Source organism: Capra hircus, chromosome 14 (genome assembly GCF_001704415.2).
Source record: "Capra hircus breed San Clemente chromosome 14, ASM170441v1, whole genome shotgun sequence".
NCBI classification, from domain to species: domain Eukaryota; kingdom Metazoa; phylum Chordata; class Mammalia; order Artiodactyla; family Bovidae; genus Capra; species Capra hircus.
This window is the reverse complement of record NC_030821.1, coordinates 45,656,794-45,677,094: the sequence shown is the minus strand read 5'-3', so window position 1 is coordinate 45,677,094 and position 20,301 is coordinate 45,656,794. Positions and strand designations below refer to the sequence as shown.

At 41.7% G+C, this 20,301-nt stretch overlaps 1 protein-coding gene across 1 annotated transcript in view; it reads right to left on the bottom strand.

Moving 5' to 3' along the window:
• Window positions 2,163-20,301, bottom strand: part of SBSPON (somatomedin B and thrombospondin type 1 domain containing) — a 30,176-nt gene continuing 12,037 nt past the window's right edge. Inside the window, exons 2-5 of the mRNA XM_018058419.1 lie at window positions 19,835-20,029; window positions 8,575-8,665; window positions 6,743-6,919; window positions 2,163-2,614 (exon numbers count right to left, since the gene is read on the bottom strand). Of these exons, the coding sequence (XP_017913908.1) occupies window positions 2,497-2,614; window positions 6,743-6,919; window positions 8,575-8,665; window positions 19,835-20,029 (581 nt within the window). The 3' untranslated portion in view covers window positions 2,163-2,496. The remainder of the gene's footprint in view (window positions 2,615-6,742; window positions 6,920-8,574; window positions 8,666-19,834; window positions 20,030-20,301) is intronic.

Below are 20,301 nucleotides of genomic sequence, written 5' to 3'. Positions count from 1 at the left end.
CAGTTTGTTTCAGTTTTGTACTGTTTCCATGGGCTTTGCTAGAAGTAATACCAAGTTTTTCAAGATCGTTAGTTAGTAGTTATGTCTTCCAGCCCTTGAAATTCTTCATAAGAATAGAAATAACAAAAATATGCTTCAATATGAAAGTAATTAATGGTCATGTAGTGAAAGCTAAATATGTAATTTGAAAAATTGATTTTATACAACTCAAATAGGCTGAATGTTATAACATATTGGAACCATAAATACATCATAGCTTTATTGCTGTTAGTCATCATACATATGCCTATCAATTCTTAAATGTTTTCTTTTGGCTTTTGTGAGATTTTTTGTTTATTCTCTGACTTGTCCAGAAAACTTGGGTATTTTCTAGCCAAACAAGTAAAGAGCTTTTCAAAATGTGAACAGAAAGTTTATTTACTGTTATAAAATTTTAAGTAACATTGAAAGTTACCCAAGTATGCCTTCAAAAGTTTTGTTTTACAAATGTTAGAAATGATCTTGAAATGTTAATACTGAGCTGATAGTTGAAGTTTCTAACTCTGATGAGACTCAAATTTTTATGGTTAATTTGTGAAGAATTTAATTTACCACAAAACAGTCCTGAGATTTAAACAAATACATTCTCAGAAATAGTGCTACTCTCAGCATTAAATATTGGGGACTTTTCCATCCCTATTAAACTTGCTATTGTCATTATATCATTACATGATAAGTGCCAAGAAATAGGTATTTTAGTAAATCACTTGTTAGTAAATAATATTTTATACATATGAAATCAAAGGAATTTCATATACAGGCACACCTCATTTTATAGTGCTTTGCAGATATTACTTTTTTTTTTTTTTAACAAATTGAAGGTTTGTGGCAACCCTAGATTGAGTAAATCTATTGGTGCCATTTTTCCAATAGCATTTGCTCACCTTGTGTGTCTATGTTACATTTTGGTGATTCTCAGCATATTTCAAACTTCTTCAGCATTATTATTATACTTGTTCAGGTGAGCTATAATCAGTGATCTTTGATGTTACTACTCACTAAAGACTCAGATGGTGGTTAGTAGTTTGGGGCAATAAAATATTTTTTAATTAAATTAAATACTTTTTTTTAGACATAATGCTATTACACACAATAGACTGCAAACATATGGTGTAAACGTAACTATTTTATGCCCCGGGAAACCAAAACTATCTTGAGGCTCGCTTCATTGTGGTGGTCTAGAACCAAACTCAAATATCTCCAAGGTTTACCTACAGTTTAAATCTCCAGATTCAGTTCTCTGAAGAAAATATTCTGAATTTAAAATTTGCTTCAGAAATACAAAAAGCTTTGCTTTTACAGAGCAGTCTTTGGCAACATTAGGCTCTTCATCGAAGCTAAATTCTGAATGAGAAGCTGATCTTCATCGAAGCTAAATTCTGAATGAGAAGCTGAGATTTGGCTCTGTCAGTCCAGATTCTTCAACAAGGCCTTTTGTCTCTGGTTCATTGATTTTCCAATCATACAATAAGGAAACTAATACTTCTGTGTTTGTAGAGGTGGGGTGGGGATGGAGACCATAGCATTTGTAATAAATCTATGCCTTCCATAATCTATACCTCTACCTTCTACTCCAAACAAAAGAAAACTTGTGCTATAGGGGGGAAAAATGTAGTAATTTTACCTCAATTAAACTTGAAGTTGGACTCCAAAATTATTGTAGTCAATTTCAGGCTTTATGCCTTGGAAATAATTTTCAATGCTAATGATGGTAGAATGTTCATAATTAAAGCAATTATTTCATTTATTGTTGCCAAAATTTCACTTCATGGAAATTAAAACATTTAACGGAATTGTACTGACCTAGAATGAACATTTGATTGATGCTTTTCAGTTAACAGAAGAAAATTTCTTCTATTTTAAAAAAAAGGTATATTTAGTAGAGCTGTTGGTTTTGCTTACTAAATCTCAAACAACTTGTCCAGTGAAAAATTACTTGTGACAAATTTGCTTGAAATTATTATTGCAGAATTTGTGGAATAATTTATTAGAAATGCACGCATGAGTGTACATATATCTGTAGACATTTTTAAAGGCAAGAAGTTTTTAAGAGATTACAGAATAGAAAGAAAGAACCCAAGATTCAAAGCATGAGTACCCTTCAATGACAACTTACCAGTAAGTGGACCAACAAAACATAGTCATTTTAGTGCAAACAGGCTTACTCTGTGTCCAGAGGGCTACCTGTTCAATGAGGAGACTCCAAGTGACAGGCCAAGGTCAGAAAACCACAGGAGACTTTAGAATGGGTCCTCAACATAGTAAAAAATAAAAATAAAGGTACTGCGTTTCTTAAGAGCTGGCCCCTGAATTTCCTTTCTCTGCTTCAGAATGTGGCAACGACATACATTTAGGAACTTTAGGCCAAAGAGTTTTCAAAGGATTATGCAGCATCGAACATGACTTGCTAGTATTAAGCATGTTTACAAACACACTTTGAAATATTTATATCAAGATCTATATAAAAATGAAACTGTGAACAGCTGGACAAGAACACTGTTCTACCCGCCGAACTTTTTTCCAAGTTCCTTGACATCGAGGATTGCCAATTGCTTGCCAATGGAGGGTCTGATTTCTGAAATGATATTTTGAAAATGTGAGTTACACTAAAGCAAACCAAAGATTATTCTAATTTACAGAATTATAAATTAAATTGTTTTTTTTTAAAGAGGTTAACACTTGAAGTTTTGAAGTACATTACAAATTGAAATTATAAAACAAACATGATCACAACACAACTGTTTCTTTTCTTTGGGTTCTGTCAAAACAAGTTACCAATTAATCCTTATTTGAGGACCTCCCCCCACCCTGCACATTGAGAACTGTAGTTTGAGGTCACTGCATGCGTGTCTCTTGGTTGCTCTGAGTATGTGAAGTGTGGCATAAAGGAAAATGACTTTCTGTTTTCTGTACCTTTTTTTAGTGTATTTTTATTGGATGGACAGGGAGGCCTGGCATGCTGCAATTCATGGGGTCGCAAAGAGTCGGACATGACTGAGCGACTGAACTGAAGTGAACTGATTGGAGTATAGTTGCATTACAGAGTTGTTAGTCTCTACTGTACAGCAAAGTGAATCAGCTACACATATGCTTATATTGGCTCTTTTTTGGATTTCCTTCCCATTTAGGTCACCACTGAGCACTGAGTAGGTTTCCCTGAGCTATACAATAGGTTCTCATTAGTTACCTATTTTATACATAGTATCAATAGTGTATACATGTCGATCCCAACTCCCCAATTCATCCCATCTCCCATGGTTCCCCACACTGGCGTCCAGATGTTTGTTCCCTACGTCTGTGTCTCTATTTCTGTTTTACAAATAAGATCATCTATGCCATTTTTCTAAATCCAACATATATGCATTAACACATGATGTTTGTTTTTCTCTTTCTGACTTCACTCAGTATGACAGTCAGTCCCTAGGTCCACCCACATCTCTACAAATGACCAAATTTCATTCCTTTTTCTGGCTGAATAATATTCCACTGTGTGCATGTAACGCTCCTCTGTCCATTCCTCTGTTGATGGTCATTTGGGTTGTTTCCATGTCCTGACTGTTTAAATAGTGCTGCAGTGAATGTTGGAGTGATGTGTTTTTCTGAACTGTGGTTTCCTCTGGGTATATGCCCAGTAGTGGGATTGCTGGGTACTGTTTTGTGTACATTTAAATTAGAGGGGACTGAACCAAATGATTCCTCGTAATCCTTTCCAAAACTCTTTGATCCCATAATGAAAAATGTGAGCAGTGAAAAGAAAAAAGCCCTATTATTGAAATTATTATTTTTTAAGTCACTGGAACTTCAGCCAGGGTTGAAGGTGCCTTATAGGTATGTATTATATTATAATATTTATTTTAAAGTCAAAATATGGATGAGGTATTCAGGAAAATATTAAGTTTCTGTTGCATGTGAATTCTTTACCCACTTTACTCTTTGTGTGCATACTTGATATAGAGGCTGTTGGACACAAGAGACTAATAAACATAAATTCAAGTTATTAAATATTAAAATATGCTCTGGGAATAATGATTAACTAGAAAGGTCCACATTTTTCTTTCTAATCTATATTTTTACCAATTCCATCTGACATTTTTAAAAGCCATAAACCATACCGTCACCAAGTCTACCCATCTCTTAGTTATGAATAATGTTACTGGATTTAACTGGTAGATAAGTACAGGACCGGAATGGGTTTTTAGGAAGGTAAAATGTTTTCAAGGGTCAATTCTTTTGGACAATCTAGATTTCTGTAATTTATGCAATATTATGATTTACAAAAAACATATTTGGCCATCCAGGCGACTAAACTATATTTCTCCTGTGTGTTTGGTTTTTGTCCAGTTTCTAACTGACAGTCCCCAAAGCCACTGGAATTTCTTAAATGTTGAGAGTGATAAAGGTGTCTTTTTATGTGAGTAGGCAGATTTTTGGAAGCACCTGAAGTTGGGAGTTGGTTGCCAAGAGAATTGACCAGGTGGTTAGCAGGTTGGAATTCATGGCTCCACACCCTCAACCCCAACATCCAGGAATGGGAGAGGGGCTGGAAGTTGAATCAGTCAGTAGCCAATGACTTAATCAATGCCGTCTCCACAGTGAGACATCCAGGAAAGCCGAAAGGACAGGGTTTAGAGGGTGTCTAGGTGAGTGGACACATGGAGAGGTGGGGAGAATGATGCCCCTTCCCATACTTCTTCCCTGTCTCGCATCGGGCTGTTACTGAATTATATTCTTTTACAATAAACTGGTCATCTAGTCAGGCTTCCCAGGTGGCATTAGTGGTAAAGAACCGGCGTGCCAATGCAGGAGACATAAGAGACACGAGTTCGATCCCTCGGTCGGGAAGAGCCCCAGGAGGAGGGCATGGCAACCCGCTTCAGCAGTATTCTTGCCTGGAGCATCACATGGACAGAAGAGCCTGGTCGGTTACAGTCCACAGGGTTTCAAAGAGTCAGACCCAACTGAAGTGACGTAGCACGCACACATGCATGGTCATCTAGTCAGGCAATGTGTCTCTGAGTTCTGAGAGCCACTAGCAAATTAATCAGACCTGAGGAAGAGATCATGGAATCTCTGATGTATAGCCAGTCAGTCAGAAGCACAGGTTAACAGGTAACACAGACTAAGCTGGAAACTGGTATTTAAAGGGGGGCGGCAGGAGGGAGCAGTCTTGTAGGACTGATAGTGTCAGAATTAAGTTAAATTGTTGGATGCCAAACCTGGTATCCCACGAATTGCTTCATGTTGTGTGAGGAAATCCCAACCCCCCATATTAAAATTGAGTGCTTAGAACATCAAAAGGGTTTATGTCGTGCAAAGCTAGGCCCACCAATACTACCTCAGTCATTACTGTGACTGCCTCACTGAGCAGTGGTTCTGAAATTTTGCCGTGGGTATGAATCATCTGGACAGGGTTCAGCAAACTGTGACCCATGGGCTGAATCCAGCCCACCCACCCCTTGTGTAGTCTACAGGGTAAGAAGGATTACTACATATGACCCAGAAATTATACTCCAGTATATATACATATATCTAAAAAAAAATGAAAACAGTAATTCAAAAACATACAGGCACCCCAATGTTCATAGCAGCATTACTTACAATAACCAAGACATGGAAGCATAAAAGTGTTTACTAATGGTTGAATGAATAAAGAATATGTGGTATACATATTACAACGTAGACATAAAAGAAATGAAATCCTGCCAGTTGCAATAACATGGGTGGACCTGGTGAAATAAGTCAGATAGAGAAAGACAAATACTGTGTATTATCGTTTGTATGTGGATTCTGCAAATTAAACTAGTGAAAATAACAAAGAAACAGACTCACAGATATAGAGAACAAACTAGTGGTTACCAGTGGAGAGAGGGAAGGGCAAGGGACAGCTGAGGATGGGGGGTTAAGAGGCACAAACTACTCTGTATACAATAAACAACCTGCAAGAATACAGCACAGAGAATATAGCCAACATTTTATAATAACCATAAATGGAGTATAAGCTATATAATTTTTGAATTGCTATGTTGTATACCTGAACCTGTGGCTTAGCTGGTAAAGAATCTGCCTGCAATTCAGGAGACCTGGGTTCAATCCCTGGGTTGGGAAGTTCCCTTGGAGAAGGAAAAGGCTACCCTAGTATTCTGGCCTGGAGAATTCCGTGGACTGTATAAATCCATGGGATCGCAAAGAGTTGGACACTACTGACCGACTTTCACCTCACTTCACTTTCACACCTGAACCTGATATAAACTCTACCTCGACTTTTAAAAAACAGTAATAAAAATAATGATTTTTATGTTTTTAAAGAACTGAAAGCAATTCATAGATTATTTCATGATACATAAAAATTCTATAAAATTTAATTTTAGAAGTTTTAGTGTCCATTAATAGAGTATTACTAGAACAGAGATAAGCTCATCTGTTTGCATAGCGTCTGTGGCTGCTTTGGAGGCAGGTCTCTGATGATCCCTTGAGACCTTGGTCTGAACCCAAATATCCAAATTCACCCACACCTCTCTGGTACAGAGCCTCTAAGTCGTAGAGTGTGAACTGGGTCCTTGACTCTGGAACGGCCAAATGGAAGTTTCTCCCCACTGTTGTGATTCCCCAAATCGAATATTGGTCTGCTGTGCATGACATGAAAAGGACATATCTCCCCAAATGAGGGCCAAGAGAAATCCTCCAACCAGTCTCTCTCCCTTACCCGTCAGAATCCAAGCCATCACCAGAACAACGAAGGCTCACAGAGTTCATCGCTGGAGGCTGACAATCCACGCACACTGTGTAGCCCTCTCGGAGATACTGCATCCATCGGGTCAGGGGGCGATTCTCCAGGGCACAGTGATGAGTCAATGACTCTGTCTTGAACTCCATACAGTATCTAGAATGGAAAAAAAAAAAAAAAAAAAAGGAGCAATTTCACTTGCTGTAATTGTAATGATTTGGGTTGGCCAAAAAGTTCGTTCGCATGTTCCCATACCACTTTATGAAAATATCCAAACGAACTTTTTGGTCAACAAGAACAACAACAAGAAGTGCCCTGATGTTGTAGGAAGGCTGGAACCCCCTGAGGACTCCTGACAGCCCGGGGAAGGTAGGGTGCTGCCTTGTCACAGGTCACAGAAGGCCTGGTCAAGCTTCTCACTCACTGAACTCTTGACATCTGACACCTGAACCTTTTTGCTGTTTTCGAATCCATGGTTGAATTATTTGGTCAACAGCACACTGCACAAATTTTATCTTGGATCCTATCTAGCTTGACCATGAAATTATGTCTCAAAACATTGCCCTTGATAACTTTGCAGAGATTTTAATGAATTACAGAAATTGAACAAGAACTTGCTTGAGTCTGCGAACATGTGAGCCCCAGAAAGGCTGGTCCCGGATGTCCAGGCTAGCACCTGTGTTTTTCTGCCTCACCAACATTCCCGGGACCTTCCCTACACCTGCTCTCCCAGCTCACCTACATAATCTGGGGCAATGAGATGAATTTTGACTCAAAGTCAAGCATCAAAGTTATACCGGACATCACAGATGAAAGGACATGGGAAGCTGAGACACGCTTTTCTGTAACAGACTAGACTCACCTTACACTGAGCTGTGGAAAACTCTAACATTATATTATGTGACTAGACCCTGAAGGCCCCAGAGTGCATTCAGACATGGATGAATATTTTAGAGTTTTGTACTTAAAAGCAACACAATTTTACAATTCTTCAGGGAAACAAAACAACATGGCATTTTAGGTTCTAACTATACTAAAATGGACTCTTGTTTTTTAATCCATATAATTATGAACTGTAATAAGTTAGATGGAAAGTGTTTAGAGAAACTGTTTCAAAGAAGATCTTTAACAATGGTAGGTAAAGTTTATTTGCTACCGTAAGGTACAAAGGTAGGAAATCTATGATGCAGCTTCAGTCAGCTTTAGACAGCTTAACCCTGACATTTTTTCAAAGATATTTGCTCATTAAATTCTCACAGCAACCCCACATGATAGGAATCAATATTCTCATTTTATAAGAAGGAAAAATTGAGGCGCAGTAAGAGGTGGTGTGGGGATTTGAACATGCAGCCGTCTGGTGTCCCTATTTTAATAGCAGAAAAGTGGGCTTCTAATGAGCATGGAGGTTCCTTCTGAGCCATTAGGTCTTGATAGAAAGGCTCAGACCTCAGATGGGGACCATGTTCAAATTCACAAACAGAGGTGGTGCTGGAGTCCATGGTTCCATAAAGACTACAAGCTGAGCATCCTTAGTGTGAATGACAAAATATACCATCTCATTTCTATACAGCATGTTTCTTCTTAGGGATCAGAGACAAAATATTTCTAGCCCCTTCCACACACACACAAAAAAAAAAAAAAACAGGGAAGGGGCAAGTATTTCCCAGCTCTGGGATCAAGAGTCACATTTTATTTGCACAAAGTACATGAACAATAACAGAAGAAATTCCACCCCAACAAGTTACCTTCGTGAGCTGACTTGACCATCCGACCAGAAAAAAACATGTGAAAAACAAATAATACCAAATTACCCAGCATCCTCTGTGTTCCCGGTCCAGTGTGGGGAGGCCGCCTGTCTTGTTCGCTCCTTGTTGAATGCAGAGGTAGTTATAAAGGCAGGGACTGGAAAAGGAGAATGACCTTGAACACGTGCAGCTTGAAGTCTCCAGAGCAACTGTTCCCAAACTTGGTTTCAAACCCATCCAAAGCCCTCCAGTCCTAGATAGTTAAGGACTTAGGGAAGGTCATGGACACACGGCTAGACTGAAAATGGATAACGAACAAGGACCTAGCATAGAGCACAGGGTACTCTGCTCAATGTTATGTGCCAACCTGGATGGGAGGGGGAGTTTGGGGGAGAATGGATTCGTGTATATGTATGGCTGAGTCCCTTTATTGTCCACCTGAAACTATAACAACATTGTTTATAGGCTATACCCCAATACAAAATATTTTGGGTGTTAAAAAAAATAAATAAATCCCTCCACCCCTAAATCTATGGGACACCACCAAGGAGTGAAGAAGGTGAAGCCAGAGACCCCAGAACCAAATTGCGTAAAGCCTCATGCAGCACAGTTGTGCAGGGAGGGGCACGCTTGTCTGCAGTGATCTCAGCATGTGCAAAGGAAACCGGGGGGTGGGGGCCAGGAGGTGAGGGGAGGCACGGGGGCAGGAAGCAGAGGGAATAATAAAAAGATGGGTGGGGTAGGGGGAACCAAGGGAAAAAGCAAGGTAATAGAGAAAGGGAGATTTGTTTTTTTAATGAAAAGAAGAGAAACGGAGAAGAAAAGTGAAAAGTAGAATAAAGAGAGAGAAAAGGAACAAAGGCGAGAGGAAGAAGACGAGAGAGAAAGTGGAGTAGGAGAAGAAAAAGGCCACCAGAGAGACTAAATGAGAAAGGGAAAAACAGGCACAGCAAAGGAGGGAAGAGTGACTGCTCCCAGGTTTTCTGATAACCGCAGCCTGGAAGCTTCGCCACCAACCACACAGCCCAGGGTGTGGCCATCGGGTGCTGGCCAGCACAGTGCTGTCCCCGCTCCAACTTCAGGGAATGAAGGTCTTGAAGGGGCTCTCCCCCTCACCCTACCCCCCAACACCCTCACTTCTGATACTCTGGATCGGAGAGAAAAAAAAAACAGCCAGAAACCCTTTCCTTCCACCTCTTCCCTCTTATTTTGTCTTCCTCCTATTTCATCTCTAAGTCTGGGGTGGGGGCATCTGTTGCTCTGTGTAGCCCCTGGGGACGATCTCTTGATTCCATCCTGCTGTCAATTCAAGGAAGACAGGGTTTCGCCTTGATCATCATGGTAGCCCTCATATATTCACATGCGCAACAAATACGTGTTCAAGGAATGAATGGGTCGATGAATGAATGAATGAATAAATGAAGTCATGAAACTGCCATGAGGTCCACGGGTCCTATTTCCCTGAGGTCTTCTGTTCCTATACTGAGTCTTGCAGCTGAGAAAGTTCTACTATCCTTCTGACCTCTTATTTCAGAAATTGGACCATTTCGGGAAGAGGAGATACCAACTGAGATTGGCTTGTGAGATGCCCAAGTCATCAACAAGAGCACAAGGGCATGGGGGAACCAGCAGCAAAACAGATGCTTCAAGCTTGTATGTTCATCTTGCTAAGTTCCTTCCGGCCACGAGGTGGCAGCCTGAATTCTTTAGATTTTCTGAATGAGATGTCATTTTTTTCTATTACATGGAAACATAAGCATAGCCACTTGCTCCTAAGAGTTGGAGGCACATTCTTGTCCCATGTGGCTGGGCACCTAATCTCTTGTCTGAACATTACCCACATCTTGTGTAAGCTCTAGACACCCAGCTGAGTGTCTCTTGCTGTGATAGCATGTTTGTTTTCCGAAGGGAAAATGTCATTCTTTCTAAATGTGACTGTAGCTTTGGAACTTCCAAAATTCACGGGCGGAATCAAAAAGGACAAGTGAATGCATGCACGTCAGGATCCTTCTGTTTCTCTTAGACCTAATTATCAGTAACAAATATCAAAAGGGTTTTCATTTTCTCATGTACTGTTTTCATTTCTGTTCTTTTGACACACATATGGACTTATTCACTAAGTAAGGAATATACTTACTGCTAAATCCTTGTAGCATCCTACCAGTCAAACTATAACATTTTCAGAATATGTTTCTTTAGCTCAAAACACTTACCTGAGCTCCTAATTTGTATTGGGCATGTTATTATAAAAGTTCAAAGGCAATGCGCTTAATTTATAGCTCAAGGGAAAAAACACTTGGTTAGGAAGTAGAGGGTAAGTGTAGGACTGCAGTTTCTCATATGAAATCCGAAGAAAAAGTTCTGAGATAACAAAACAGCTACCAGTGATGCACTTCTGAGTGTTTTTCATGCATTCAGTTCAGTTCAGTCGCTCAGTCATGTCCAATTCTTTGCGACCCTATGGACTGCAGCACGCCAGGCCTCCCTGTCCGTCACCAACTCCTAGAGTTGACTCAAACTCATGTCCATTGAGTCGGTGATGCCATCCAACCATCTCATCCTCCGTCATCCCCTTCTCCTCCGTCATCCCCTTCTCCTCTCATCTTCAGTCTTTCCCAGCATCAGGGTCTTTCCCAGTTCTTCGCATCTGGTGGGCAAAGTATTGGAGCTTCAGCTTCAGCATCAGTACTGCCAATGAATATTCAGGACTGATTTCCTTTAGGATGGATTGGTTGGATTTCCTTGCAGTCCAAGGGACTCTCTCTGTTGGAGAGTCTTCTCCAACACCACAGTGCAAAAGCATCAATTTTTCGGTGCTCAGCTTTCTTTATACCCCAACTCTCACATCCAGAAATGACTACTGGAAAAACCATAGCTTTGACTAGATGAATCTTTGTTGGCAAAGTAATGTCTCTGCTTTTTAATATGCTGTCTAAGTTGGTCATAACTTTTCTTCCAAGGAGTAAGCATCTTTTAATTTCATGGCTGCAGTCACCATCTGCAGTGATTTTGGAGCCCACCCAAAATAAAGTCTGCCATTGTTTCCCCATCTATTTGCCATGAAGTGATGGGACCAGATGCCATGATCTTAGTTTTCTGAATGTTAAGTTTAAAGCCAACTTTTTCTCTCTCCTCTTTCATTTCCATCAAGGAGCTCTTTAGTTCTTCTTCGCTTTCTACCATAAGAGTGGTGTCATCTGCATGTCTGAGGCTATTGATATTTGTCCTGGTGATCTTGATTCCAGCTTGTGTTTCATCCATCCCAGTGTTTCTCATGATGTATTCTGCATATAAGTTAAATAAGCAGGGTAATAATATACAGCCTTGATGTACTCCTTTCCCAATTTGGAACCAGTCTGTTGTTCCATGTCCAGTTCTGTTGCTTCCTGACCTGCATACAGATTTCTCAAGAGGCAGGTCTGGTATTCCTATCTCTTTAGTCATTTAATTTTCACAACCACCAGTTATTTCCCCATTTCACAGATGAGGAAACTGTGGTCCAGAGAGCATAAGAAACGTGTTCAAGGCTCAAAAGTGTGGCAGTCTGACTCTATTACAACACAGATGACAAAGTTTCACTAGTTTATTAATATTGATGTTTCAATATGGCAGCATATTACTGATAAATTGCTTAAATTTGGTTTCATTTTCCATTTTCGTCCCCTTGTGAAGTGAGAGCGGAGATAGGAAAGGGGGGAAAGGTTAGCCCTGACACTCTGAGGCCCCTCAGGCTGGGGGATGGGCGCGAGGTGTGGCTCAGGGGTTGGGGAGGGCCTGGGGCAGGAGGGCACCTTGTATATTTGCAAAGTGCTTTCATAGTCTACATCACCGATCTTCACCAAAGCTCTGTCTAGACAGAGGTTTTCTCATCAGAAAACAGGCTCATGGAAGTTAAGGGAAAATAAACAGTAAATGACCAAGCAGGCGCCCCAGTACAGAATCAAGTCTGTTTTTTAAGACCTACTATTCAAAAGCAGAGACATCACTTTGTAGACAAAGGTCTATATAGTCAAAGCTATGATTTTTCCAGTAGTCATGTACAGATGTGAGAGTTGGACCATAAAGAAGGCTGAGAGCCAAAGAATTGATGCTTTTGAACTGTGGTGCTGGAGAAGGCTCTTGAGAGTCCCTTGGACTGCAGAGAGATCCAACCAGTCCATCCTAAAGGAAATCGGCGCTGAATATTCATTGGAAGGACTGATGCTGAAGCTGAAGCTCTAATACTTTGGCCACCTGATGGGAAGAACTGAGTCACTGGAAAAGACCCTGATGCTGGGAAAGATTGAGGGCAGGAGGAGAAGGAGGCAGCAGAGGATAAGACAGTTAGATAGCATCACTGACTCACTGGACACAAATTTCAGCAAACTCCAGGAGATAGTGGAGGACAGAGGAGTCTGATGTGTAGCAGTTCATGGGGTTGCAAAGACTGGGAAGTGACTTAGCAACTGAACAACTGTAACAATTCAAACTCAGTGTTGAGTCTCTGTGGTTATGAACAATCATAGAATTAAGCAGGCAACCCTGGACCTTGTCTCCTCTGTGTCCTGGCAAGCTTAGTTGGATGGCACATTCTACTAAGGGGGTGTCCTTCCCTTTGGCATGAGTCTAAAGTAAACAAGCCAAGAGCCAGATTACCTAGAGGTCTCTGAGCTAGCTCCATTTTTTAACATTCCCCACAAATTTAATTTTTCACTAAGAGCAGTGGGTAATTTAGAAATTATTTTTGCCTCCAGTCTCCCTTCTGCTTCTGTGTGGCCGCACATAGCTGGTGCTCTAGGACACAAGCTTTCAATAAATGCCCATTCCCCCACCTCTCCCCTTCCTGGCAACAATATTCAATGTAATAGATTCTTTGTTAACAGACTATTTGCCAACTTTTCTGGCATCCCATCAACCTACCATTGTTTGCTTTTACAGCAACTTCCACTTCTAAAAGAGTGGCACCGCACATACTTACTTTGAACGTGAAAGTAAATTAAATTTGCTTTGAGAATTTCATAAAGCCCTCTGACACAACGGGGTATCACAAAAGCAGGCTTAGAACCACTAGTCTGTAGATATGGTGTCGAAGAGAATGGAATGAAAATTTGACAAATGATGCCAGCCTAGAATCAGACGGTTCACAATAGTGCACAGTGACCTTGCAGAAGGAAAACCCACGTGAACAGTAGTCAGCATGGGCAACAAACACATAATATATGCTTCTGGGTTTGCTTTTATGATAAAAAATATATACTCACAATGCACATTAAATGAAACTGGAAGAGGGCAAAGGCTGTGTGTGAGTTTAGTCACTAAGTTGTGCTCACTGCTTTTGCAACCCCATGGACTGCAGCCCACCAGACTCTTCTGCCCACGGGATTTCCCAAGCAAGAATACTGGAGTGGGTTGCCATTGCCTTCCCCAGTGAATCTTCCCAACTCAGGGATCGAACTCATGTCTCCTGCCTTGGCAGGCAGATTCTTTGCTGCTGAGCCACCAATGGCTACTTGATCATTAATTAGAGTGTCTTCATGATCATATTTTATTCACTGGCCTTGCATGGCCTTTATATTTCTACTTAGTTATCAGACTCTGTAATTGTGATTTTAAAATATTGGATTGGCCAAAAAGTTTGTTTAGGTTTTTCTGTTAGATATCATGGGAAAACCTGAATGAACTTTTTGGCCAACCCAATATAATAATAATATATCAATATTATTAACATTTGTATAGTATTAACATTTCTATATTATCAACATTCATATTACAATAATATATTAATAGCAACTGAATATTCATAATGATAATGTAAATTCACTGACTTACATTATCAATATTAATTTTCAATATAATAATAATCATAACAGAGTTGGACACGACTGAGCGACTGAAATGAACTGAACTGAATGATAATGCTTAGAAGCAAAACACTATTAAGGGGGGGAACTCATAAAATTTAGGGCAATGAGATCACCTGTCATGCTGTCACCTCACTGAGCTCCAATGTCCTCATGTGTAAACCCAGAGAGATGACATTGTCCTATATCCATCAGCTCAGTTCAGTTCAGTCCCTCAGTCGTGTCCGATTCTTTGTGACCCCATGAACCGCAGCATGCCAGGCCTCCCTGTCCATCACAGGCAAAATAATGCCTCCCTCAAGATGTCCATGTCCAAATCCCCAGAAGTTGTGAATATGTTATGTTACATGGCAAAGAGAAATTAAAGATGTTACTCGATTGAACTTAAAATAGGGAGATTATTCTGGATTATCCAGATGGGTTGAATGTAAGCACAATGGTCCTTCGAAGAGTTAGAGGAAGATATTATGACTGAAGAGAGGCACAGAAAGATGCTGTGGTCTGGCTGGGAAGGTGGAGGAAGGGGACCATGAAAAAAGGAAGCCTCTGATATGATGGAAAATGCAAAGAAACCGATTCTCCCTCAGAGCCATCAGAAAGGAATTCAGCCCTGTTGACAACTTTGGTTTAAGTTCAGTAAGACCTATGTCTGACTTCTGACTATAAAACTGTGTGATGATACATTTGTGTTGTTTAAGTCACTAAGTTTGTGGTAATGTGCTGCCTCCAGCTTTCTGAGGTACTGACAAAAGCTAATACAATCCTAAAGGAAATCAAGCCTGAATGTTCCCTGGAAGGACCAATACTGAAGCTTCAGTATTTTGACCACTTGATGCAAAGAACAAACTCATTGAAAGAGACCCTGACGCTAGGCAAGATTGAGGGCAGGAGAAGGAGGTAACAGAGGATGAGATGGTTGGATGGCATCACCAACCTGATGGACTTGAGTTTAAGCAAGCTCTGGGAGACTGTGAAGGACAGGGAAACCTAGCGTGTTGCAGTTCATGGGATCGAAAAGAGTCAGACACAACTCAGCAACTGAACAATAATAATACAACACCAAGTGTGTTTTTCTCTAAAAGGTGTTTTCCTGTGAGTGAATCTCTTAATTTTAGTGTTTTCTGCATTTTGGTAGGCTGTTTCACAGTTTATCAAGTCCTTGTTCCAAGAGGATTAAAATATTATTTCACTGCTTCCTGAAATAATAAAGATCAGAGTGAAAATAAACAGAGACTAAAAATTTAGTAGAATAAACCCATGAGATGAAGGGCTGGTTTTCTGAAAAGACAGACCAAATAGACAAACTTTAGCTAGACTCACCAAGAAAGAAAGAGGCGATTCCAATAGGTTAAATTAGAAATGAAAAAGGAGAAGTTACAACTAATACCACAGAAATATAGAGGATCATAAGACACTATTACAGATAACTATATATCAACAAATTAGACAAATAAATTCCTACAAGACTGAATTATGAAGAAACAGAAAATCTGAATAGACTGACCACTAATAGGGAAATTGAAACAGTAATGAAAAAACAAAACCTCCCAAAATCCAAAGCCCAGGCCTAGATGGCTTTACTAGAAAATTCTACAAAACATAAAAAAAAAATTTAATATCTTTCTCAAAAGAAGTGAAGTGAAGTGGCTCAGTCGTGTCCGACTCTTTGCAACCCCATGAACTGGGGCTCACCAGGCTCCTCCATCCTTGGGATTCTCCAGGCAAGAATACTGGAGTGGGTTGCCATTTCCTTCTCCAGGGGAACTTCCCAACCCAGGGATCAAACCCATGTCTCCTGCATTGCAGGCGGACGCTTTAACCTCTGAGCCACCAGGGAAGCCCAAACGTTTCTAAATCCTTCTCAAACGTTTCCTAAAAATCAAAGAGGAGGAAAATTTTACAAACAAATTTTATGAAGCCTGCATTACCCTGATACCAAAACCTGACACACTACAAAAAAAGAAAATTACAGGCCAATATCCTTGATGAACATAGATGCAAAAATCATCAGCAAAACAGTAACAAACTGAATTTAATTATACAGTAAAAGGATCATACACCATGATCAAGTGGGATTTATTCCAGGGATGCAAGGATGGTTTCATTGATTCTGCAAATTAACCAGTGTGAGACATTCACAAAATGAAGGATAAAAATCATATGATCATCTCAATAGATGTGAAAAAACATTTGACAAAATTCAAAATCCATTTTTGATGTTGATATCAACAAACTGGATACAGTAGGAATGTACCTCAACATATAAAGGCCACATATGACAAGCCCACAAACACACTCAGTGGTGAAAAGCTGAAAACTTTTCTTCTAAGAGGAGAGTAAGACAAGGATGTCCACTCTTGCACTTTTATTCAACAAAGTATTGGAAGTCATAGTCCCAGCAATGAGTCAAGAAAAAAATTTTTAAATAAATTCAAGTCAAAAAGGAAGTAATAAAACTGATACTATTTGCAAATGACATGATACTATTAATACAGAGAGAACCTTGAAGACTCCACCAAAAAAAAAAAAAAAACTGTTCAAACTAATGAATTCAGTAAAGTTTTAAGATATAAAATCAATACACAGGGACTTCCCTGGTAGCTCAGTGGTAGAGAATCTGCCTCCCAACGCAGAAGACACAGGTTCCCCTGATCTGAGAACATCCCACATGGCGTGGGGCAACTAAGCCTGTGTGCCACAGCTGTTGAGCCTGTGCTCCAGAGCCTGGGAGCCACAACGACTGAGTCCACGTGATGCAGCTACTGAAGCCCAGGAGCCCACTAGCCCATGCTTGGCAGCAAGAGAAGCTACCACAACGAGAAGCCCACAAATCATAACTAGAGCAGCCCCCGCTTGAGGTAACTAGGAAAAAAGCCCATAGCAGTGGAGACCCAGTACAACCCAAAATTCAATACACAAAAATACACTGTGGCTAGTAACAAACTATGATAAAGAGGAATTAACATAACAATCTCATTTACAATTGCCTCAAAAAGAATATAATGCCTAAGAATAAACTGAACCAAGGAAGAGAAAGACTTGTACTCTGAGAAGTGTAAGACACTGATGAAGGAAACTGAAGACAAACAAAAGGATGGAAGGATACGCATTACCATCCTGCTATGAAGAGACCCAGGCCTGGGAAGGGGGCTGAGCACCCACCCTAGTGCCACACTGAAGGGTCAGCCTGTGCAGCTGGAATACATTCTAGCAGCCCATCCCTGTAACTAAGCGATGCCGTTGTTCTTTCTAATGGATCCAGCTGCCAGTGCAGGGAACATGGGTTTGATCCCCAGTCCAGAAAGATTCCACATGCCGCAGAGCAACTAAGCCTGTGTGCCACAACAACTGAGCCTGCACCCTAGGGCCCGCGCTCCACAACTAGAGGGTAGCCCCCACTCTCTGCAACTAGAGAAAGGCTGAGCACAGGCAAAAATGAACAAAATGAGACAAAACCCTACTGGCACTAAACTAAAATTTTTATACATTTGATTGTTTTTAAAATAGCCAAACAAGCAGATTTTTAGCCATTTAGATCCTACTTATTTTGCAGATCCTGTGAAACATACCCAACGTCTGCTGGCCATTGATTAGGTAAATCTTTATGGTTACAAGACCCCAAGCCACCATGACAGCTGCCCTATGAAGCCCTTTCACCCAGGGACTCCAAACCATGCTGCTTAGTTGACATCAACTGGATACACGAGCTCCTGGCAGACTCTTCTGTTCCCCCTCTGGATGGTGGTCGCCATAGTGCAACCTTTGATCATCCTCTCTCACACGACCTGTAAGGTCATTGTGTGTTACTGCCTCTTGGGGTCATGAGTTTTTCCTAGACCAGTCCCCAGATCCTCAGCCCCCCTACACCTGAGTGTCTGGCTCACCACGCTGTTCCCTCTACCTGGATGGTTCTGCATTTTTCAGCCTCATCATATCCTCAGGGAAGTCCCTCCCCTCCTAGCCTCTGTGGATCCCCTTCTCCACCAAGGAATCTATTTACAACACACATGGGACCTCCTTGTTGGCTCAGACGGTATTTACAACACACACTCACAACTCCCTACACCTCTCCTTTGTTCCATACATGATAACCTATGCTTGCAGTGCTTAGTCACTCGGTTGTTTCCGAACCTTTGTGACTGTAGCCTGCCAGGCTCCTTTGTCCATGGGATTCTCCAAGCAAGAATACTGGAGTGGGTTGCCATTTTCCTCCTCCAGGGTAGCTTACTGATACAGGGATCGAACCCGCATGTCCTGTGTCTCCTGCATTACAGGCAGATTCTTTACCCACTGACCCAACAGACAAGCCCTTGTTCCATACCCCGTTGGATTTACCATTGAATTACCACTGCAGTGGTAATTCTCTGGGACTAGTTTCCTAGGATGATCTGCTTATCATCTTCCCCTCCCGCTAGACTGTGATCTACCTGACAGCAGGTTCCACAGCAACTTTTCTCCCCATTGTAATTGGCACCCAGTGCCTGGCATCCAGGAGATGCTCAATAAACACGTGTGTGTGGAAAGAACAAAGGAGCAAAACAACTCAGGGAGGATCACGTTGACATGGAATTTTCCAGGTTCGTATGAAAAAAACATGATCTCTGCTACCCTGAGAAGTCAGTGTTTTGCTCTATCAGATTTAACCCCTATCAACACACCAGTTTTTGCCTTTTTGTTTATTTCTTTGTGAGTTTCCTATGGCTCCCAACTCATGAAGCTGACTCTGGGTCTCCTGGGCCAGCCCACAACCAAAACAATCTTCCCAAATCAAAAATCTCATCACATCAGCCCCAATCCAGTTGGTCTGGGAGGATAAACAGGTTTTTTAAGAGAATCATTTTATCATGCTTTAGGAATTTGTTGAGCTTCCCAGGTGGCTCAGTGGTAAAGAATCCGAGGGCAATGCAAGAGACACAAGTTCCATCCCTGGCTCGGAAAGATCCCCTGGAGGAGGGCATGGCAACCCACTCCAGTATTCTTGCCTGGAGAATCCCATGGACAGGGGAGCCTGAAGGGCTACAGTCCATGTGGTCACAAAGAGTCAGATGCAACTGAGCAACTAAACAACAACAGGAATTTCTAATTTTTCTATCATTTTCACAGGTATGCGAGTGTCCCTGATTAAACAGGGATGGCGGTGAAAGCTGAAATCCAGTTATCCTTACTGGACGCATCTTATCCTGTGTGAAATAGCCTCATCCTACCTTAAGTCCTTTGTGGTCAGCTTGGCAGAGTTTGCTAAACACCACAGTGCAAGTCCCTTACAGCTGGCGCCTGCAGCGTGGGAGGGGCCCACCTACAAGCTATATATGGGAAGGGCTGGGTCGGGTGTTGGGGAGGACTTTAATGCAGCTGATGGATAAAGACATTATCTAACACTTCCTGAGCTTCCTATCTCCTCTGCGCAGCCTGGCCCACCCCGCTCCCTGCAGTGCCTGAATTGGATGCTCACCACCCAGGGACAGCAATTAAAGAAAGCGCAGTACCGAAGGCGTGCCCGCAGTCCTGGCCCTGCGGCGTCGCGTACTCCAGGCAGCCGGCTCTCTCCTCCAGGGCCGGGCAGGGCGCGCCGCCGTTCTGAGGCTCCTGCTGCACAGCGCGCCTCCGCACGCGCGCCATGGGCCGACACTGGCCAGCACAACCGCTCCAGGGGCTCCACTCCCCAACGATGCACGGGCGAGCTGAAAAACAGCACGACGGGGACGCACACCTGAGCACAGCCAGCGCCTGCCAGGCCGTTCCCGCCAAGACATACAGTCAAGTTCAGGCTGTGCACATCTTGCCGGGCGCACAACGTTGACATTGACGCCACCCGCCCTGATGGTGAACTGATAAATGGGTATCCCTTAGAGGCGGGCAGATGTTCCCAGATCATGAAGGTGGGTCTGAGCCAGGACCCACCCGAGTGAGAGCCTGATGCCTTTGGGGTACTTCCTCTTACAGTCCAGTGTTA